Genomic DNA, 24,407 nt, shown 5'->3' with positions numbered 1-24,407 from the left:
GAGAACGGCGCACCACTGATGACATCATGGGCAAGAATGGATGCGGTAGGTAATCTGCAACATGGGATGGTGACGTTAGAGGGCATGTCTATGCTACGCATGTCCAGATATCTTGCCCATTGGAGGCAGCGGCTGTCACTTTAATTGAACGGCCGTTTGACTGGTCGGATAATTTTACCTAGAACGACCGAGGATTTAAAAGCCCAGACCCCGTCCCCCAGCCAGTACCTGTATAGTTTCCCCTGAAGACGCCGAGAGGCTCGGCGAAAGATGTAGGGACACAGGACTTAGGTTTTAGACAGGAATTGAGGCAGGGTGGTCACTGGAAAATTGGATATTTAGAGGGTGCAATATCCCACAAGTCAGTTGAAACTGAGTGTGAATATATACACATACACTCAGCTAAAGAATTATTAGGAACACCTGTTCTATTTCTCATTAATGCAATTATCTAGTCAACCAATCACATGGCAATTGCTTCAATGCATTTAGGGGGGTGGTCCTGGTCAAAACAATCTCCTGAACTCCAAATTGAATGTCAGAATGGGAAAGAAAGGTGATTTAAGCAATTTTGAGCGTGGCATGGTTGTTGGTGCCAGACGGGCCGGTCTGAGTATTTCACAATCTGCTCAGTTACTGGGATTTTCACGCACAACCATTTCTAGGGTTTACAAAGAATGGTGTGAAAAGGGAAAAACATCCAGTATGCGGCAGTCCTGTGGGCAAAAATGCCTTGTGGATGCTAGAGGTCAGAGGAGAATGGGCCGACTGATTCAAGCTGATAGAAGAGCAACGTTGACTGAAATAACCACTCGTTATAACCGAGGTATGCAGCAAAGCATTTGTGAAGCCACAACACGCACAACCTTGAGGCGGATGAGCTACAACAGCAGAAGACCCCACCGGGTACCACTCATCTCCACTACAAATAGGAAAAAGAGGCTACAATTTGCACGAGCTCACCAAAATTGGACTGTTGAAGACTGGAAAAATGTTGCCTGGTCTGATGAGTCTTGATTTCTGTTGAGACATTCAAGTGGTAGAGTCCGAATTTGGCGTAAACAGAATGAGAACAGGTATCCATCCTCTGATGGCTACTTCTAGCAGGATAATGCACCATGTCACGAAGCTCAAATCATTTCAAATTGGTTTCTTGAACATGACAATGAGTTCACTGTACTAAAATGGCCCCCACAGTCACCAGATCTCAACCCAATAGAGCATCTTTGGGATGTGGTGGAACGGGAGCTTCGTGCCCTGGATGTGCATCCCTCAAATCTCCATTAACTGCAAGATGCTATCCTATCAATATGGGCCAACATTTCTAAAGAATGCTATCAGCACCTTGTTGAATCAATGCCACGTAGAATTAAGGCAGTTCTGAAGGCAAAAGGGGGTCGAACACCGTATTAGTATGGTGTTCCTAATAATTCTTTAGGTGAGTGTATATACCAACACAAATGGTATATGCCCCTGTTTCCATTCCTGAGAGTTTTAACATATGTTCCTAAGTAGCTTGTTGTTAATTTTAATAGAATGAAATAAAAGTGTGAGTTTTAACATTCGTCAGTGAGGTTGCAAAGTCACGCTCAGGTCCTAGTGACCACCTAATCCCAAAATGAGAGAACCACCTCCCGGACGTTTATATTCAATGGGCGGATAGGAGGTGGTTAAGAAGAAGTTCCCCGTGGTGCCCCCGTACTGCAGATCATCTTGTCAGAGACACAACCCTGAGATTTTCAGACAACCATACATTTTTCTCTGTGTAAGGACTTATTTTTTGCAGGATGAATTGCTATCATCATTGGTTTTATTTTTGGGGTACATACAACTTTTTGATCACCTTTTATTTAACTTTTTGGGAAGCAGGATAAAGAAATCCAGCAATTCTGCCATTGCTTTATGGGTTTTGTTTTTGCAGCGTACACTGTATTTAGGAAAAATAATATCTTATTTTTATTATTTATCTTTTACACAAAGCATTTTTGTAAAGAAAAATCATTCTTTTGCATCGCCATTTTCTGAAAGCCATAATATATTTATTTTTTCTGGGCAACATTTTGATCGCCTGGTATTACACCAAAAATGGCTGTTTTGGCACAGTTTTTATTTTACTTTTTTTTACATTAACTTGACGCAGTGAATCATGGGATATTTTTCTAGAGTAGGTAATTTCACATGCAGCTATACATAGGGGGTCATTTATTTACCTGAAATACGCCTATATTAGGCGTATTTCAAGGGCAGATTGCAGCGCTATAGTTAGGGTACTTTCACGCTAGCGTTTTTCTTTTCCAGCATAGAGTTCTGTCACAGGGGCTCTATACCGGAAAAGAACTGATCAGGCATATCCCCATGCATTCTGAATGGAGAGTAATCCGTTCAGGATGCATCAGGATGTCTTCAGTTCAGTCGTTTTGACTAATCAGGCTAAAGATAAAACCGTAGCATGCAGCTATACCTGCCAGATCCGGCGGGTATAGCTGCCCGCCGGATCCGCCGATCTGCCGCTGACTGAAAGCATTTGTGAGACGGATCCGTATCCGTCTCACAAATGCATTGTAAGGACGGATCCGTCTCTCCGCTTGTCATGCGGACAGACAAATCCGTCTTGTATCTTTATTCACATTTTTACCGGTCTGCGCATGCGCAGGCTGGAAAGACGGATCCGGCATTCCGGTATTTTGAATGCCGGATCCGGCACTAATACATTCCTATGGGAAAAAATGCCGGATCCGGCATTCAGGCATGTCTTCAGTTTTTTTCGCCGGAGATAAAACCATAGCATGCTACGGTTTTATCTCCGGCGAAAAAAACTGAAGACATGCCTGAATGACGGATCCGGCATTTTTTCCCATAGAAATGTATTAGTGCCGGATCCGGCATTCAAAATACCGGAATGCCGGATCCGTCTTTCCAGCCTGCGCATGCGCAGACCGGTAAAAATGTGAATAAAGATACAAGACGGATTTGTCTGTCTGCATGACAAGCGGAGAGACAGATCCGTCCTTGCAATGCATTTGTGAGACGGATCCGCATCCGGATCCGTCTCACAAATGCTTTCAGTTAGGGGCATATCGGCGGATCCGGCGGGCAGTTCCGACGACGGAACTGCCTGCCGGATCTCACTGCCGCAAGTGTGAAAGTAGCCTTAGTTGCACCACAATCTGTGACTTTTCCCCACTCATGTCAGGTCTAAAAAAGTGGGCGTGATGTGGGAGGTGAAGAGCGCGGGCTGGCAGGCCCATCTTATTCATCATTTTCTACACCTGGTTTAGGCGTAGAAAATTGTCTAAATGTAAGCCAGCTAGAAGCTGACTTACATTTAGAAGCGGCGCTGGATGCGCTAAAGTTATGTAGAAGTCGGCACCTCTACATAACTTCAGCGATCCACCGCCAGCGCAGGGGCTTTAATAAATGGTCCCCATAATATGAGGGAGTCTGATCCCCTCTACAATGCATTACAATAGATTTCCGGTGTAATACACCTGGGTCTCATAGGCTTTTGTAGCTAGTAGGCTCCGATGCCTGTAGAAGGCAACAGGCTGCCATAGCAGCCATCGGATCCCCATCACCACAGCCCTGGGACCCTCGTACCCTCGTACATGACGGCGGTCGGCGGGTGATCCTGCACTCACCCAATCAGAGGCAGTATGGCGCCATACATGTACGCCACTGGTCGGGAAGGTGTTAAAGGGGGTTATATTTGACTTTAATGCGTTATGATAGGCCATCAACATTAGATTGCGGAAGGTCCAATTCGCAGCAGCCCCACTGATCAGCTTTCTGGTCATCCCAATCATTGTTTGTCAGGCACAGCACTGTACTCCTAGGAGCCACTGGGTCACACATTTAGTATGGTGTCTGCGCCTGTCTTGTTTTTTTTTTGTCTACTGAAAATGTGCCTGTTTTGGAGGCATTTGTACCTCATTCACCTATCTTTATTTTTTAGACCAATTCAGAGTTTTGTTTTTTTTTGCCTATTTTCCGACCTATTTATGTGCACCTTTTTTGAGCCTGTTTTAGTCTCAAAAACTGTCTAGTTTTTACTCCATCTCCAGGCCTGGCATACTTTTCTTTGCCTGTTTTGAGTGGTGAGTTGTGCCATATTTTGCCTAGGCTACTTTCACATCTGCATTTTCCTTTCCGGTTTTGAGATCCGGCAGATGATCTCAAAACCGGAGGAAAACGCTTCAGTTTTATCCCCATTCATTGTTAATGGAGACAAAACTGAACAAACCAGAACGGCGTGCACCAGAATGTATTCCATTCCGGTTTGTTTTCCGTTCCCATACTGGACACAAAATTGCTGCAAGAAACGCTGTAAGAAAGCAAAAACCATGTACGTCAATGGTGCCGGTTCCTTTTTATTTTTTGGACATGAATAAAAAAACTGATCCAGCGCCTATTGATTTACAATGGTTTTAGTGCCAGAACCGGTTTCTTCATTTTTGATATAATACAACTGGGTCCGTTCTGAACGGATGCAGCCGGTTTTGAGATCCCATGCTGGATCAACAAAAAGGTATATGTGAAAGTAGCCTTAGAAGTCATACTTTCATGGAGATGTGCCCCTACTTTCAGCTCACTTTAGCCACGTTTTCATGCACACCAATTAGAGCAGTCTTAGTGAATATGAACCTGTTGTACTGATAAAGAACCACTAGGGGTCAGACTAATGCCAATACACCCAGTCTAATTTATGAATTGCTGTGAGACTTTTAAAAAATTGTCAGCAAAAGACCAATAGACGGAGCAAATCTCTAACTGAAAGTCTAAAAACAGGCGAGCATAATAAATGTGCCCCACTGTGTCTGATATTACAGTCTTCATGGGATCGAACTATTATACCAGGCACAGCCACTACTAAAGGTGTGGGGTGCACCATGAAAACAATGGTGGGGGTGAGTGACGTGGCCCTTTCACATGGTTCATTGGCAGCACTAAACTAATTTTGATGATTTAGTCCCAGAAGCCACTCTAAATAGAACTATGTATCATGATGATACTGTAAATTGGTTTGTACGGATTGATCATGGAAAGAATGTGGGGTCATTCACTAATAAGGCTAAAAAACTTGCAAGACCCCGTTTTGCGGCTTTTTAAAAGCAGGTACGACACTTAAGTCTCACAGGTATTTTTCTAACGCCCTCGCCACTGGGGAGTGGTGGGGGCCAGGATGAGCTATCGGTCCCAGCAAATTCACTAACATTTACACCTAGAGACAACCGTAAATGACACTTGAAATCTACTCCAGTCAGGGGTTAGAGTAGATTTCACTCCAGTCGCACAGACTGGCGGGGGATGTGCGTAATTTATGATGAGGCACATGCTCTGGCTGCCTACACATAAACGTATTTGCAATCCGTAATCCATATATGGCCTGGATATTATGTACCGGAATCCGATGCTAATGTTAATGAATAGGGCTATTCACATGTGTGTCAATTTTCTGGCATTTTTTGAAAACTCCAGCATGTCTGAGTTAGGCTTCATGCACACGACCGTTGTTGTGTTCCGTTCCACAAAAAGGGGTTCCGTTGTTCCGTGATCCGTTTCCGTTTTTGTTTCCGTGTGTCTTCCTTTATTTTTGGAGGATCACCAGACATAAAGGAAAGTTAAAAAAAATCTAAGACAGGTTTGCCATGCAAATGATAGGAAAAAAAAACAGACGTGGACGCGCGGATGACAATCTTGTGTGCCTCCGTGTTTTTTAGCGGTCCCATTGACTTGAATGGGTCCGCGAACCGTTTTCTGCGAAAATAATAGGACAGGTTATATTTTTTTGACGGACTGGAACCACGGGTCACGGACGCGGATGACAAACGGTGCATTAGCCGAGTTTTCAACGGACCCATTGAAAGTCAATGGGTCCGCAGAAAATCACGAAAAATGGCACAACGGACACGGAATAAAACAACGGTCGTGTGCATGAGGCCTTATGTGCATTTTAGCTTACAAATACGCTCATTACAGTCTACGGGAGCATATAAAATGCAGGAGGGAAAGAACATGCAAGTAAATCCATCCAGATGAAATACTGAGGAAATACTGATGGTAAATCATCTGGAATTCAAGCATATTCCATAGTTGCCAACTGCCCTGAATCTGGCCCTGATTTTCAGACAGTCCTGGCAAATTTGCTCTGTCCCGGGGTCAGGGCATTCCCAGGGGGAGGCTTAGATGCCAAGATTTTACCAATTGAGATGTCGGTAAGTATGTTATTCCAGAACTGTTATACAAGCGGATTACAATATGCTTGTGTGAAAGCGGCCTTTGGCAGTGCAGGGGCTATTAAGGGCCAGCATAAAACGCCGGTCTTTGATAAATGACCCCCAGTGTGTTTTCACTTGTATGAAGTTGTAATAAATCTCATCTTTTAAACAAAGGTGTTTTTAATAATATCTTCCATTAGCTGCCAGTTTGTTCTATGCACTTGTGCAACTCTTGGCAAGGAATTTTGACATTTCTGAATTTGAACGAGGGTAACCCCAGAGCAGTGTACTAATAGAAGTCAGAGGAAATAAGCAGCGTTTCCTGAGGGAAGCTTGTGATGCAGCACTGCAGATGGTGTTGTGGGCTGATGGTTGCCTTCCAATCACAGAATGGCAGCAGGGTGATGTCACTCCACTACTAGACATTGTGATGTGGGCTGCTCTTACCAGTCAGTTCTACTGGTGTGGATGAAAGCTGATGCACTCTTCCCCGGCACACATAGCTGCAGGGAACATATGACTGGCAATATGCAATGTGAGTATTGTGAACCCATCCAGACTCCTATTATCACATCCAGTGATTTCCATTTTTATAGCCGTAGATCCCACAATGTCATGACCGTTCATGTTTCTTGCTATTTGCATATTTTATAGGATGATGTGCTATATATGCATTTACAAGTTGTTTCATTCTTTATATATACATCTTGTGTATATGGTTACATTTTATATTCTCACATCAAAACTGTCACAGATACAGCCCTTCATACACCCAGGACATGAAGCATGCCTTATTATGCATTGTATCCTAAATAGAATTGCCAGTTTTGTGCTACCTTGAGCCTCAGTCACATGTCAGTGGTTTCCATGAGCAAAAACCAGGATTGGAGCCTCCACAGAGATAAGTATAAGGGTCCATTCACACGTCCATAGTGTATTGCAAATCTGCAATACACCCGGCCTGCACCCCCCATAGAACTGGCTATTCTTGCGGACCGCAAAAAACAGCACGGTCGTGTGCATGAGGCCTAAGGATAAGTCCACAAATTCTGCTGTCGATTTCCCCACAGATTTCTCCCCTGCTACACAAAAATTTATGAGATCTGTGGTGAAAAAAAACATTTGTTGCATAGAATATTTACACAGCATGTGCATGAGATTTGTTAAATATCATCCACCAGCCATGTACTGTTGTCTGCTGTGGATTTTCCCTGTGCAAATCTAAGGCTACTTTCACACCTGCGTTTAGGTGCGGATCCATCTGGTGTCTGCACAGGCGGATCCACACCTATAATGCAAACGCTGGTATCCCTTCAGAACGGATCCGTTTGCATTACTCTGTAAAAAAAAAAAATCTAAGTCTAAGTCAAACGGATCCGTCCTGACTTACATTGAAAGTCAATGGGGGACGGATCCGTTTACAATTGCACCATATTGTGTCAGTGAAAATGGATTCGTCCCCATTCCGCCTCCAGAGCGGAATGGAGGCGGAACGAAGCCAAACTGATGCATTCTGAACGGATCCTTATCCATTCAGAATGCATTGTGGCTAAACTGATCCATTTTGGGCCGCTTCTGAGAGCCTTGAAACGGATCTCACAAGCGGACCCAGAAACGCCTACGGGGGAAATCTGGAAAGTAGCCTACGGGGGAAATCTGGAGCAAATACACCTATTTTGAATTTTGACTAGCAATAATCAGCAGCAAACACAGGACATCCATAAACAGGCTAGTCCGGTGATTTTAAATTGGTGGGAAGGGAGCAGAAACAATTTGATAATAATAAAAGTTGCAATTAGAGTATCCAAAGTAGACTTCGATCCGAATTTCAAGAAAAATTCGGTTTGCCACAAAGCAGAATTTCCTCATGCTTCGTGGTAACGAATGAATTTTCCATGAAATGGCGGTAAAAAATAAATAAAAAATACCTCATCCATTTGAGCGTGAAAAGTTACTTACCTTCTGAGGAAACAAGGTATTGGACATTTTGTCAATTCTGCATGCTGCACCTTCCTTTCCTCCTGACAGCAGGCATTTGAGCAATGGAACTTTCTGCATGCACATTACTGATTACTAGAGATGAGCGAATTTCTTGAAATTCGTTATGTGTTTGATTTGTAAAATGTTAAAAAAAAATTGATTCTCTTCAGATTCTACACAAATTAGATATGCTCCAATTGGTCCCCAAATTCTTTTTTTTTAATGTTTGCTCTTTATTCAATCGCTTTCCGATCTCATGGGTTTTTTCCATCTCAGACAATGAGGGCATATCTCTACTAGCGGCGGGACCCGCACCGACATTTAGAATGGTGGCCCAAAAGTTGTGGAGGACGCACAGTGCATGCGCAGCCTCCCCCATTCATTTCTATGGGGCCGCTGAAAATAGATGAGCACTGGCCTGGCTATTTCTGTCGGCCCCATGGAAAGGGAGTGGTGGCTAACTAAATCTTAGTGCGCTCCTATTCAGTACTATGGGGAGACCGCTTGGTGGTGGCCATACCCGGGGGAAATCCTTTCTCAGTTTAGAGGCGGGACCTGCACCTATCAGACAATGGGGGCGTATTCTAGTGATATGCCCCTATTGTCTCAGATGGGAATAACACTTTAAGCTCCTGAACGCAAATAATGACAGTGTGTTAACAAACAGTGGGGGAGATTTATCAAAGGAAAACTGGTTTAGTTGCCCATAGCAACCAATCCGATTCCACCTTTCATTTTCCAAAGGAGCTCAAAAAATTTTATGTCGCATGTGTTAGGCCTTTTCATATTAGATTATATTTGTGTGTGTGTGTGTGTGTGTGTGTGTATGTATATATCATACGTATGAAGGAGGTGAGGCTCGGCGGCACTGCCTTTGCTGAAATAGCTTGAGTGATGGGAAACCGCTACTGTGGTTAATGCTCTGCAGCGTGGTGCTCAGCGAAGTAGAAGTTAGGTAAATGTTTCATAATCTGGACTGAAGTAGTAAAGAAGATCGCGGCACTCACCAGAGAAGATACAATGTTGCTGCTTTATTCAAGTGCTTCAAAATAAGTAGTGCAAGTGGGATCCAGGGGGCAGACACACTGTATCAAGTGGCGACGGCCGTTTCGCGCGGTGGATCGCGCTTCTTCTGGCCGCTATGCACGTCATTGCGCAGATCTGCGCTTTATAGGGGCGGACTCAGGGCGGCCGGCACCATCAGCCACAGCTGTGCGCCCGTGGATCTATGACGTGGATTAAAAACATGGGACCAGCATGGATAGGTACAAACACACAAACGGGGGGAAGGTATTCATGAAATCAACTTCATATGGCGATGCCTATTAAATATAGGCACACAGTTGCAAACTCATATGCATATGGCAACAGGAACAAATTGTAACAGTACACATTCATATGCGACTATTAATGTCGCAATCTATCAAGAGGTTACATAGGAGACAAGTGCATACATAGTGTGGGTATGGAAAAATGGATGTAGCTATTCGTCCCCCAAGATGAATGCATCCCGCTTACAAAAACACGGACATGTCATTTTTATCATTTAACCCTGCCGCTTCCATCGCTCCAGTTTGCATGATCCACCTTGCCTCCCTCTGCAGGAGTAGGCGGTGCCGATCACCCCCCCCCTGGGGATAGGTCGGACATGTTCCACCCCCGCAAAGGATAGACAACGCGGATGAGCATCGTGGGCTGTGCGGATATGGTCAATAAGACGTGGGCTACCTCTGCCCGACCGTATAGAACCGACATGTTCACGGATGCGTTCAAATAAGGGGCGGATCGTTTTGCCTATGTAAAAGCGTTTACAAGGGCAAAAGACTACATACACCACATAAGATGTGCGGCAGTTAATAAATTCACGTATAACGTGTCTTATTCCCCCAAGCTGCAAATCCTTACTACAGGCATTGAGTGTGCAGAACGAGCAATGGCCACATTTATAATTCCCTCTGGGTTTCTTAAGCCAGGTCTTATCTGGGGGCGTATTCAATACGCTTCTGACCAGCTTGTCCTTAATTGTGGGGCACCTTCTAAATGTGACCAGAGGTCGTTCGTTAGCAAGGCTGCTTAGAGAGGGGTCCCCCTTCAATAAGTCCCAGTTTTGATTGATGGTCTGCCTAATTACATCTGCGGCAGGACTGTATTGAAAGGAAAAAGCGAAGCGCAAGGGTGTGGTATCCTTTTTCCTCTCCATAAGCAAAGCGTTACGGTCCAATTTTGAAGCCCTAAATAGGGCCGCTGAGACACTTCTCGATAGATAACCCCTATCACCAAGTTCCCTGGCCTGTTTGTGGAAACCCGCATCGGTATAATTTATCCTGCGCAAATGGACAAATTGTCCGTACGGGACTGCCCGTTTAACCGATGGCGGGTGGAAACTGGTCTGGTGGAGGAGCGAGTTGGTCGCCGTGGGCTTGCGATAGCCACTAGTGTGCACGATTTCCTCTTTTATAGTAACATGCACGTCCAGCAAATCAAGAGATCCACCACCAAAATTGATGGTGAACTTCATATTCATCCGGTTACGTGCATTGAGGGGATCGACGAACGCGTTACAAGACGCCTCGCTCCCCGACCAGACCAGAAAAACATCGTCCACATATCTTAAGAACAAGTGAATATGCCGTAGGAAGGGGTTATCCACCGAGAAGATATATGTCTCTTCACTGCCTCTTTTTATCATTTAACCCTGCCTCACATCTTATGTGGTGTATGTAGTCTTTTGCCCTTGTAAACGCTTTTACATAGGCAAAATGATCCGCCCCTTATTTGAACGCATCCGTGAACATGTCGGTTCTATACGGTCGGGCAGAGGTAGCCCACATCTTATTGACCATATCCGCACCGCCCACGATGCTCATCCGCGTTGTCTATCCTTTGCGGGGGTGGAACATGTCCGACCTATCCCCGGGGGGGGGTGATCGCCACCGCCTACTCCTGCAGAGGGAGGCAAGGTGGATCATGCAAACTGGAGCGATGAGAGCGGCAGGGTTAAATGATAAAAATGACATGTCCGTGTTTTTGTAAATGGGATGCATTCATCTTGGGGGACAAATAGCTACATCCAGTTTTCCATACCCACACTATGTATGCACTTGTCTCCTATGTAACCTCTTGATAGATTGCGACATTAATAGTCGCACATGAATGTGTACTGTTACAATTTGTTCCTGTTGCCATATGCATATGAGTTTGCAACTGTGTGCCTATATTTAATAGGCATCGCCATAGGAAGTTGATTTCATGAATACCTTCCCCCCGTTTGTGTGTTTGTACCTATCCATGCTGGTCCCATGTTTTTAATCCACGTCATAGATCCACGGGCGCACAGCTGTGGCTGATGGTGCCGGCCGCCCTGAGTCCGCCCCTATAAAGCGCAGGTCTGCGCAATGACGTGCATAGCTGCCAGAAGAAGCGCGATCCACCGCGCGAAACGGCCGTCGTCGCTTGATACAGTGTGTCTGCCCCCTGGATCCCACATGCACTACTTCTTTTGAAGCACTTGAATAAAGCAGCAACATTGTATCTTCTCCGGTGAGTGCCGCGATCTTCTTTACTACTTCTCTCCAGATTATGATGTATGTATATATCTCCTATATATAAAAATGAGTTTCTGTCTGTCTGTTCTTTATGCGCGACCAAATGACTCGACCGATCTTCACCAAATTTAGCACACATGTACATCAGGTTTCTGTGAAGGTTTTAGCTCTCTAGGATGTACCGTTCCTGAGATATTTGCAAAAAATGGCCCACATTAGCCAATACAAGCCTGAAAGTCTAAGGGCTGTTTCACACGAGCGGATGCCGTGCGTGATATCCGCTGCGTGAATGACAGCCAAGACCCGATGCGGACAGCAGAAGCACGGAGCATTAACATGACTGATAATGCTCCGTGCCTCTCTGTGATCTCTTTACTATGAAATCACAGTGAGATAAAGTTGTCATTGTGATTTCGTAGTAAAGAGATCACAGAGAGGCACGGAGCATTATCAGTCATGTTAATGCTCCGTGCTTCTGCTGTCCGCATCGAGTCTTGGCTGTCATTCACGCAGCGGATGTCACGCACGGCATCCGCTCGTGTGAAACAGCCCTATCTCTTCAAATCCAAACTGCAATAAACACAGTTTTACTCCAGGTTTCCATAACAACCCTGCCATTTTTCTTTACTGCTTAAAGGGGCGGGCACTGTGGAGGTCACTGTTATTAAATGGGCAAGCACTGTTGAGTTCACTGTTATTAAAGGGGTGGGAGCTATGAAGGTCACTGTTAACACCTTAAGGACCGGGCTAATTTTCCCCCACGCCTCCACAATGGCAGTAAACATGGAGATTATCCCGCCTTCTCAGGGACAGGAAAACAGCTTTGTGGATCAGCCCATATAAGGCCCCCTCCCTCTTACCTCTCCTGTTGTTTTCCTGTCCCTCAGAAGGTCAGGACTTGCCGGATGGATCAGTCACGCGCCCAGCCTTTTGGTTTGTTATCCCGGCTCTGGCCGGAGGGCTGAGGCAGGGGATAGGGTCGCGGAACTCTGTAATGGTTCCTTCTTCCCTTCGGTTTAAGCCCAGCAAAGCTGGCCACCCCGGGCTATAGACCTGCGTCCAGTGCGGACCGGCCCTGTTCTGCGAGCCGGGGGAGCGTTCCTGGGCCTGGGAACGCTCTCCACATCTTCCCCTGTGCGCGCGCGCCGGCGGCAGGATCCTAAGTGACGTCAGTGGCCAGCGCGTGGCGCAGGAGGGGGGCGGAGCATATGTCGTCATCATCGTGACCAGGAAGTAAAGGAGCGTGGCTGCCGGCGTTCCGATGCAGCTCCTGCGCTCCTCTCCTGAGAATGTCCCAACAAGCAGACGATTCACCCAGGCGGCCCACAGACACCTCCAGGCCCTCTAGCCCGGTAAGCCTCCTCCCGTTACTAAATGACAGGTTGCTTTATCCTGCACTTAGGGTCTCCTTGGTGGTGGTTCTTTGCCCTTTTTTAAAGAGACTAAGGATAATCTTTTCCTCTCCAATTTTGTGTCTCTCAGGGTAAAGAATCCTCAAAAAAAGATCCACCCTTGAAGAAAAAATGCGTTATGTGCAAAAAGTCGCTATCTAGTGCATGCAAGAAATCCTTGTGCCAAAAGTGTTGTGACAAGGTTGTGTCAGAGGAGACCCCATCTTTAATAGAAAGAAGCCTATCTCTTGCCCTGGTGGTGAGAAGAATCTTCAGTTGGGCGGAAAAAAATATTCAGTCTCTTTCAGCAGCCCATGTGAGAGGAAAAGAGAATCAGGTGGCAGACTTCCTCAGCAGGGACCAGCTAAACGCAGGAGAATGGATGCTAAACCCCCAGGTATTCAAACAGATCTGTTCCAGATGGGGAACGCCGAAGATCGACCTGTTCGCCAGAAGAAAGAACAGACAGGTTCTGAATTTCTACTCTCTGGCTGTAGAAGATCAACCCTTAAGAGTGGATGCGCTTTCGGTACCTTGGCCACCAATCCTATTATATGCATTCCCGCCATTCTCCCTCATACAGAGGGTCATAGCAAAAACTTTGGAAGAAAAAGTCCAGATCATCCTGATCACCCCATTTTGGCCCCGGAGATCATGGTTTCCGATCCTGAAGAATCTAGCAGGAGAAGAATTCTGGATCCTCCCCCCTCGCCCAGACCTTCTACTTCAGGGTCCGGTTTCTCATCCTCAAGTCTCTCAACTCCGTCTGACGGCCTGGAGGCTGAAAGAAATATCCTGAGGAACAAAGGTTTCTCCGGAAAAGTGATCTCCACCTTACTACTTAGTAGGAAACCTGTCACCTCAAAAATATATCTGAGGTCCTGGAAATCCTTTCTACTTTTTGGGGAAAACAAATACGATCCATCAGGAGAACCTCAATTGTCCCTCATACTGGACTTCCTCCAAGCGGGGTTGGATAAAGGTCTCGCAGTAAGTACATTGAAAGTTCAGATAGCAGCCTTGAGTGTGTTTATGGACTGTAAACTGGCTAACATGGAAATAATAAAAAGGTTTTTTAAGGCGGCCACCAGGATTCGCCCTAGGTTAAGATCCCTAGTGCCTCCCTGGGACTTAAACTTGGTACTGTCCAAACTTATGTACCCTCCATTTGAGCCAATTGCAGATATAACCTTAAGAATTCTTACTCTTAAGACATAATTCCTGCTAGCCATCACTACGGCCAGAAGAGTAGGCGAAATACAGGCCTTTTCTATCCTGCATCCATACCTTTCTGTTTCAGACGAAAGGATCACGCTAAAACACCCTCCTGAATTCCTTCCGAAAGTAGTCTCTAAATTCCACTGCCAACAGGAAATTACCCTTCCCTCCTTTTGTTCTCAGGCAAAGAACGAAAAAGAGAAACTTTTTCATAACCTGGACGTCAGGAGATGTGTCCTCCAATATCTGGAAGCCACTAAGGAGATTAGGAAGACTAATCAACTTCTAATTCAATACCTGGGCATGTTGAAGGGGAAAGCTGCCAGCAAGACTTCAATATCAAGATGGATCAAGTCCTGTATCTATCTAGCCTACCAGACAGAGGGTGTTTCTCCTCCACCGTTTCTCAAAGCTCACTCTACCAGGGCCACGTCCTGGGCCGAGGGTGCTTCAGCTTCCTTAGAGGACATCTGCCGTGCAGCCACATGGTCCAATCCATGTACATTTTTTAGGCATTACAAATTGGATGTTTCTGCAAATGGGGATTTAGCTTTTGGGCGTAGGGTCCTATCTGCAGTTGTCCCACCCTAGGCTATTTTCCTATGTTATTTCCTCCATGTTTACTGCCGTTGTGGAGGCGTGGGGAAAAAACTTACATTACTCTTACCGGTAATCGTTTTTTCCCTTTAGCCTCCACAACGGCAGTAGGAATTCCCCCCCACCCCCCAAAAAATAATAATAATAATAATAATAATTTATTATTATTATTATTATTATTCTTTATATATATATATATATATATATATATATTCTATTAGTGGAATATATATGTTCTTCTAATCCTGTAAGTTAGAGCATGCTGGCTCTGATATTTGTATTTTGTTACTTATGTTCTTTATTAAACCTTCCTTGCATTTATCTAGGTTACTAACTGGAGAGGTAATAGGGAGGGGGCCTTATATGGGCTGATCCACAAAGCTGTTTTCCTGTCCCTGAGAAGGCGGGATAATCTCCATGTTTACTGCCGTTGTGGAGGCTAAAGGAAAAAAACGATTACCGGTAAGAGTAATGTAAGTCTTTCACCTTAAGGACCAGGCCATTTTTTGCAAATCTGACCAGTGTCACTTTATGTGTGAATAACTTTAAAATGCTTTTGCTTATCCAGGCCATTCTGAGATTGTTTTTTCGTCACATATTGTACTTCATGACACTGGTAAAATGGAGTCAAAAACATTTATTTATAAAAAAAAATACCAAATTTACCAAACATTTAGAAAAATTTGCAAATTTCCAAGTTTCAATTTCTCTACTTCTATAATACATAGTAATACCTCCAAAAATAGTTATTCATTTACATTTCCCATATGTCTACTTCATGTTTGGATCATTTTGGGAATGCCATTTTATTTTTTGGGGATGTTACAAGGCTTAGAAGTTTAGAAGCAAATCTTGAAATTTTCCAAAACCCACTTTTTAAGGACCAGTTCAGGTCTGAAGTCACTTTGTGAGGCTTACATAATAGAAACCACCCCTCAAGGTATTCAAAACTGATTTTACAAACTTTGTTAACCCTTTAGGTGTTCCACAAGAGTTATTGGCAAATGGAGATGAAATTTCAGAATTAAATTTTTTTGGCCAATTTTATCCATTTTTTACAGTAACAAAGCAAGGGTTAACAGCCAAACTAAACTCAATATTTATTGCCCTGATTCTGTAGTTTTATAGAAACACCCCATATGTGGTCATAAACTACTGTACGGGCACACGGCAGGGCACAGAAGGAAAGGAACACCATATGGTTTCTGGAAGGAAGATTTTGCTGGACTGGTTTATTTACACCATGTCCCATTTGAAGCCCACATGATGCACCCCTAGAATAGAAACTCCAAAAAAGTGACCCCATTTTGTAAACTACGGGATTAGGTGGCAGTTTTGTTGAGTCTATTTTTAGGGTACATATGATTTTTGGTTGCTCTATATTAAATTTTTGTGAGGCAAGGTTACAAAAAATTGAAATTCTGAAATCTCATCTCCATTTGCCAATAACTCTTATGGAACACCTAAAGGGTTAACAAAGTTTGTAAAATCAGTTTTGAATACCTTGAGTGGTGTAGTTTCTTAGATGGGGTCACTTTTATGGAGTTTCTACTCTAAGGGTGCATCAGGGGGGCTTCATATGGGACATGGTTTAAAAAAAACAGTCCAGCAAAATCTGCCTTCCAAAAACCGTATGGGGTTCCTTTCCTTGTGTGCCCTGCCGTTTGGCCATACAGAATTTTACAACCACCTATGGGGTGTTTCTGTAAACTATAGAATCAAGGCAATAAATTGAGTTTTGTTTGACTGTTAACCCTTGCTTTGTTAACGGAAAAAATGGATTAAAATAGAAAATTTAGCAAAAAATAGCTCTCTGGGCACTTTTTTTTTTTTTTTTACTGCGTTCATTTGAGGGGTTAGGTCATGTGTTATTTTTATAGAGCAGATTCTTAAGGACACGGCAATACCTAATATGTCTACTTTTTTACATTTATTTAGGTTTTACACTATAATATCTTTCTTTTTTTTTTTTTTTTGTACTGTGTTCATCTGACGGGTTAGGTCATGTGTATTTTTATAGTTCAGGTTCTTACGAACGCGGTGATACCTAATATGTATACTTTTTTTATTTGAGTTTTTCTAAATATTTTTTTTTTGTTTTAGTGTCTCTAAAGTCTGAGAGCCATATTATTATTATTTTTTTTTTTTTCCCTGGGCGATTGTCTGTAGGACCACACCTGGAAAGTGTTGGCCAGGGACAATCCGGGCGCCTCCAGTTCTCGAGGTACTCCCGGCCTGCTCTTTCCCGGTCAGAAAAGATCAGGGCCTTGAGGACTGCCTCATAGAACTGCAGGAATTTCCCTGTGTTGCCAGCGCTTCGGGACAGCACAAAAGAGTTGTACAAGGCAACCTGTACCAAGTAGACCTCAACTTTTTTGTACCAGAGAGATCAACTCCTCCCATATACAGATTGTAGTCCACGATACAATCTGGCTTGAGGACCGTTGCCGCGGTACTTCGCACAGGGACAGGGGTGATGCCGTTACCGTGAATTGTGGACAGTACAAGGACATCCCTCTTGTCCTTATATCTGACCATCAACAGGTTTCCACTGGTAAGGGCACGGGTCTCACCCCTGGGGATAGGTACCTGGAGGGGGGTGGGTAGGGAGGCTGCATTGATTTTTTTCCGCATGGTCCCACAAGCGGACGTGGATTTGGCGGCGAGGGACTGGAACAAGGGGATACTAGTATAAAAGTTATCCACATACAGGTGGTAACCCTTATCTAGCAGTGGGTGCATAAGGTCCCACACAAGTTTCCCGCTAACACCCAGAGTAGGGGGACATTCTGAGTGTTCAATACGGGAATCTTGCCCCTCGTTCACACGAAACTTGTAAGTGTACCCTGAGGTACTCTGACAAAGTTTGTACAGCTTCACGCCATACCTCGCCCGCTTAGAGGTAACATACTGGCGGAAAATGAGTTTCCCCTTTAAAGCAATGAGAGAATTATCAACAGCGACTTCTCTTCCAGGCACATGCTACATTATCTGCATAATGCAGGCATTTCCGAATGGCCTCAAAACGGGACCGTGTCATGGCCATAAAGTAGAGTGGGGTCTGGTGGAGGACGTCCCCACTCCAGTACTGCCTGACACTGTTTTTTTTTACTAGGCCCATGCACAGCACGAGGCCCCAAAACGTCCTTATCTTGGCTGCACTGGACCTAGCCAAAAAGGAGCCTGAGTGTTGAGCAATGAACTGTTAAGCGAACAGGTTCGTTTGCTCCACCATCAGATTCACAAAGTGGTCACTGAAAAAAAATAAAATAAAAAAAAATCATGTTTAGTGAAGTCCACTGTGCGAATCTGGATTCCTGGTTCGCCAACAAAGTCAGGAATCACGGGCTCAAAATCCTCGGTAGGGGGCTCAGGTGGCCTTATCTGGTGGGCCAAAAAACGAGTAGGATCCCCAGGGCTGCTCATACTAGTGTAGGCCACAGGGTCCCTGGCATGGGGGTCCCCTGGCTCCGCCTGGCAGCGTCTCCGCAACCTTGGGTGCTCATCATCACTAGATGATGAGGAGGTCGCGGATGACAAAAGGAAAGTGGGGTCATCCTCGTCCTCACTGGGGCTCTCGGAGTCTGAGACAAGCAGGGCGTATGCCTCCTCGGCCGAGAACGTCTGGCGGGCCATAGGGGAGTGTGTGTGCGTGTGTGTGGGGGGGGGGACAGGTGTTCACGTTCACTTATAAACCTAACAGAAAAAAGTAAAAAAACAAAATAAAAAAATAAATACAGGCCCAAAAATAAAAAATAAATAAAAATAAAAAAAGATTCAAACTGGCTGATCAGCGGTCCGAAGCTGATCAGCGGTGGGGTGGGCAATGCGCTAACAGTGGCCAGACGCTAAGAGTGCCGGCCACAGTCAGCGCACGCACACACAGAAAAAAAAGCGCTTGTGCCCCAAAAAATGTGTGTGTGGTGGGGGGGCGGGGGGCGCAAGCTGCAGTACCCCTGGGGGGGGTCTAGGGTCACACAGCTAAAACTATCCCTCAGTCTCCCTGCCTAATCTAACCTTTCCCTAAACCTGTCCCTGCAAACTTTTGTATGCCAGATGGCACTATGTTGGCTCACGTGGCGGTGCTGGGCTCAGAGGTGGACGGATGCTCCTCTCTCCTGGCTCCACAGAAGCAGTGTGGAGGAGGAGAACAGAGCTGGGGGAAGTTAACCCCCGCCCGCCTGTCCAGACAATAGGATGCGATCCTGAGAGGAGATGTCACCGCCACCTCTCAGGATCCAAGGATGGTGATTGGTGGTGTATTATCACACCACCGATCACCATCATTTTCCAGGTTATCGGGTCACCGGAGACCCGAATGACCCGGAAACGCAACAAACCGCAGAGCCCCCCCATATAAAATACCCCTTTTTTGTGGCCTCAGTAGAAGCCCCCATAGTGCCCCATAATAATGTGCCAGTATCAAGTGCCCCCCCGCCATGTGCCTATCAGAGGAACAGGGAAGGGAGATGCCTCTCCCTCCCCTGCCCCACAGCACAGCCATCTGTATCGCTGTCCTAGGGACTGCGATACAGATGATTATGGAGATGAACGCTTCCACAATGGAAGCGTTTATCTCCCTGTGACCTGCCGCGGGCCCCCTTACCGGCCAGGCCCTCGGACCACGTCCGAAGTGCCCAACCGCTTAGTCCGCCCCTGAATAACACAATGGGTAGTTTTTATATGGACAAATAGGCTGGTTGAGATACTGTACGCTGGTGATCTACTGTACATTTAGAGCGGTCAGTCTGCTGTGGCACTTGTGCAGAGGGTGGAGGACTAGGGGCCCCCTTTACAAAAAGGGTTTACCAATGGATTCACCTGTTCCCCTATGGGCCAGTTGGAGCCTGATGTAAATAATGGGGCTATTTAGATAGAACTTAGGCAGCATGTTATAGAGCAGGAGGAGTGGAACAGAGTGATATAAAGTTCTATGTGAAAAAATTTAGTATAAGGCCGAATGCACACGGCCGTTGAACACAGACGTGAGCGGTCCGTGGTATCCTGGCCTGGCATCCTGCTGAGAACAGGAGCACACGGAATCATTGTTTGCTATGACGCCGTGCGCTTCGTGCCGCCGCTGCAGTACAGTAATACACTCGTGTGATCTATACGAGTGTATTACTGTAGTGCAGCGGCGGCATTAAGCGCACGGCGTCATAGCAAACAATGACGCCGTGCACTCCTGCTCTCAGCAGGATGCCAGGCCGGGATACCACGGACCGCTCACTATATATCAATCTGCTCAGATCCACCTGCTCTATAATATGCTGCCTGCAACTTACATTGCATTTTCATGGTGACAGGTTCCCTTTTAAAACCATATTTCTTGTAAACCATACAATTTTCTAAATTCCTGTAAGTAGATATGCAATCAGGGGCGTAGCTAAAGGCTCATGGGCCCTGGTGCAAGAGTTTACCTTGGGCCCCCCATCCCTCATTGCTTTGTGGCCAGGGGCAGGAGAGCACATTGCCTTCCTGCTGCCTGAGGCAAAAATTGAAACTGCACCCCCCACCGTGCCAAATTCTTGACCTAACAGCTTCCCTCCAGCCAGAGGTGTAACTTGACCAGCATGCACCTTCAATAAAACAGGTGTCTTCTCATGTGGTACAAGGATCTTTGGGGCCCTTCAGGCTCCTGGGCCCGGTAGCGACTGCTACCTCTGCACCCCCTATAGCTACGCACCTGTATGCAATGCACAAAGCATTTAATAACTGGAAAATACTATCATACACAATTCTTTCTCTCTCTCTATCAGGTCCATTAATATTGGGACATCGACATAATTAATATATATATATATATATATATATATATATATATATTTTTTTGCTCTATACCCCACCACAATGGATTTGAAATGAAACTAACTATACGTGCTTTAACTGCAGACTGTCAGCTTTAATTTGAGGGTATTTACATCCAAATCAGGTGAACGGTGTAGGAATTACAACAGTTTGCATATGTGCCTCCCACTTGTTAAGGGACCAAAAGTAATGGGACAATTGGCTTCTCAGCTGTTCCATGGCCAGGTGTGTGTTATTCCCTCATTATCCCAATTACAATGAGCATATAAAAGGTCCAGAGTTCATATCAAGTGTGCTATTTGCATTTGGAATCTGTTGCTGTCAACTCTCAAGATGAGATCCAAAGAGCTGTCACAATCAGTGAAGCAAGCCATCATTAGGCTGAAAAAACAAAACAAACCCATCTGAGAGATAGCAAAAACATTAGGCATGGCCAAAACAACAGTTTGAAACATTCTTAAAAAGAAGGAACGCATCGGTTAGCTCAGCAACACCAAAAGACTCGGAAAACCACGGAAAACAACTGTGGTGGATGACCGAAGAATTCTTTCCCTGGTGAAGAAAACACCCTTCACAACAGTTGGCCAGATCGAGAACACTCTCCAGGAGGTAGGTGTATGTGTGTCAAAGTCAACAATCAAGAGAAGACTTCACCAGAGTGAATACAGAGGGTTCACCACAAGATGTAAACCATCGGTGAGCCTCGAAAACAGGAAGGCCAGATTAGAGTTTGCCAAGCGACATCTAAAAAAGCCTTCACAGTTCTGGAACAACATCCTATGGCCAGATGAGACCAAGGTCAACTTGTACCAGAGTGATGAGAAGAGTATGGAGAAGGAAAGGAACTACTCATGATCCTAAGCATACCAACTCATCAGTGAAGCATGGTGGTGGTAGTGTCATGGCGTGGGCATGTATGGCTGCCAATGGAACTGGTTCTCTTGTATTTATAGAAACATAGAATGTGTCGGCAGATAAGAAGAACAATTTGGCCCATCTAGTCTGGCCCATTTATTGATAATGTGACTGCTGACAAAAGCAGCAGGATGAATTCTGAAGTGTTTCGGGCAATATTATCTGCTCATATTCAGCCAAATGCTTCAGAACTCATTGGACGGCGCTTCACAGTGCAGATGGACAATGACCCAAAGCATACTGCAAAAGCAACCAAAGAGTTTTTTAAGGGAAAGAAGTGGAATGTTATGCAATGGCCAAGTCAATCACCTGACCTGAATCCGATTTGAGCATGCATTTCACTTGCTGAAGACAAAACTGAAGGGAAAATGCCCCAAGAACAAGCAGGAACTGAAGACAGTTGCAGTAGAGGCCTGGCAGAGCATCACCAGGGATGAAACCCAGCGTCTGGTGATGTCCATGCGTTCCAGACTTCAGGCTGTAATTGACTGCAAAGGATTTGCAACCAAGTATTAAAAAGTGAAAGTTTGATTTATGATTATTATTCTGTCCTATTACTTTTGGACCCGTAACAAGTGCAAACTGTTGTAATTCCTACACCGTTCACATGATTTGGATGTAAATACCCTCAAATTAAAGCTGACAGTCTGCAGTTAAAGCACATCTTGTTTGTTTCCTTTCATTTCAAATCAATTGTGGTGGTGTATAGAGCCAAAAATTGTAGAATTGTCTGTCCCAATATTTATGGATCTGACTATTATATATATTACTAGTGTATATATATTACACTCACCTAAAGCATTATTAGGAACACCATACTAATACGGTGTTGGACCCCTTTTGCCTTCAGAACTGCCTTAATTCTACGTGGCATTGATTCAACAAGGTGCTGATAGTGTTCCTTAGAAATGTTGGCCCATATTGATAGGATAGCATCTTGCAGTTGATGGAGATTTGAGGGATGCACATCCAGGGTACGAAGCTCCCGTTCCACCACATCCCAAAGATGCTCTATTGGGTTGAGATCTGGTGACTGTGGGGGCCATTTTAGTACAGTGAACTCATTGTCATGTTCAAGAAACCAATTTGAAATGATTTGAGCTTTGTGACATGGTGCATTATCCTTCTGGAAGTAGCCATCAGAGGATGGATACATGTTCTCATTCTGTTTACGCCAAATTCGGACTCTACCATTTGAATGTCTCAACAGAAATCGAGACTCATCAGACCAGGCAACATTTTTCCAGTCTTCAACAGTCCAATTTTGGCGAGCTCGTGCAAATTGTAGCCTCTTTTTCCTATTTGTAGTGGAGATGAGTGGTAACTGGTGGGGTCTTCTGCTGTTGTAGCCCATCCGCCTCAAGGTTGTGCGTGTTGTGGCTTCACAAATGCTTTGCTGCATACCTCGATTGTAACGAGTGGTTATTTCAGTCAACGTTGCTCTTCTATCAGCTTGAATCAGTCGGCCCATTCTCCTCTGACCTCTAGCATCCACAAGGCATTTTTGCCCACAGGACTGCCGCATACTGGATGTTTTTTTTCGCTTTTCACACCATTCTTTGTAAACCCTAGAAATGGTTGTGCGTGAAAATCCCAGTAACTGAGCAGATTGTGAAATACTCAGACCGGCCCGTCTGGCACCAACAACCATGCCACGCTCAAAATTGCTTAAATCACCTTTCTTTCCTATTCTGACATTCAGTTTGGAGTTCAGGAGATTGTCTTGACCAGGACCACACCCCTAAATGCATTGAAGCAACTGCCATGTGATTGGTTGACTAAATAATTGCATTAATGAGAAATAGAACAGGTGTGTTTAGGTGAGTGTATATGTATATATGTATGTATGTATATATAACACAGAAAATCCGCAGCACTCCTTGAACTAAAAGAATGTGTAGTTTATTCACACATGTCGAAAATTGACGTCAATTTTCGACATGTGTGAATAAACTACACATTCTTTTACTTCAAGGAGTGCTGCAGATTTTCTGTGTTGTTTATCCGTCCTGTATCGAGGGACCACCGCGGGCACCTTACAGCTACAGCTCCATGTTAAGGAGTGCTGCCTGACCTTTTCTATGTATGTCATGGCTACGGCAGAGAGCTAGCGCCCCGAACGTGCCGAGACCTGACAGAGGAAAACCAACCTGCCTAACTAATATGGCTGGAGAGGTGCCCTTAGCCATGCCGCGGGTAAGCCTAAAAGCGGGCAAAAACACACATGAGTAGGGAGAAAAAAAAACGTTATTGCAGCGGACCAAGTTACAATACCAAACTGTGGAATGCCTGGGATATCTCGGCCTGAGGGTTAGGTATGTAACGTGTGAAGCATGAGGAGCGCCAGCGACCCATTTTGCGGATGACGTGGCCGGGGAGGTTGTGCTTTGAAGCCGCGGATGCAGCTCCAATACGGAATGAGTGCCCTGAAATGGCCTTGGGGTCGAAACCCAAGCCCGACGCCAGGGTGCAAACGTGGGAGATGAACTGCGAGGCCGTGAGGGCCGAGGCCTGGAACGGGAGCAATGGGCGGTCAGGGGCGGAGTCCCCCAGAGCTGCCAGCAAGCTCCTGAGTACCTGGATTGGGCACCATGCGTTAGTGGACTGGAAGAACTTCACCTCCACTGGTGGTCCCACCTGCGAGGTTTTGAAAGTGAGGAGGTGTAAGGAGAAATGGTCGTGGTGCCATACTAGCTGACCCCTGGTTAGACCCTTGGACCTTGCTGAAGTGCGGGTGA

At 45.2% G+C, this 24,407-nt stretch overlaps 1 protein-coding gene across 3 annotated transcripts in view; it reads left to right on the top strand.

Annotated features, from left to right (window-relative positions):
• The first annotated feature begins 6,614 nt into the window (after positions 1–6,614).
• ACSBG2 (acyl-CoA synthetase bubblegum family member 2) overlaps positions 6,615–24,407 on the top strand; it is a 149,710-nt gene continuing 131,917 nt past the window's right edge. For all 3 annotated transcript variants that reach the window (XM_040417786.1, XM_040417785.1, XM_040417784.1), the window contains exon 1: positions 6,615–6,750. In XM_040417786.1, coding sequence (XP_040273720.1) covers positions 6,684–6,750 — 67 coding nt within the window. In that variant the 5' untranslated portion in view covers positions 6,615–6,683. The remainder of the gene's footprint in view (positions 6,751–24,407) is intronic.

The sequence above is a fragment of the Bufo bufo genome, chromosome 2, assembly GCF_905171765.1.
Source record: "Bufo bufo chromosome 2, aBufBuf1.1, whole genome shotgun sequence".
NCBI classification, from domain to species: Eukaryota; Metazoa; Chordata; class Amphibia; order Anura; family Bufonidae; genus Bufo; species Bufo bufo.
Note: the sequence above shows the minus strand (reverse complement) of the source record. Positions and strands in the feature narration are given on the sequence as shown.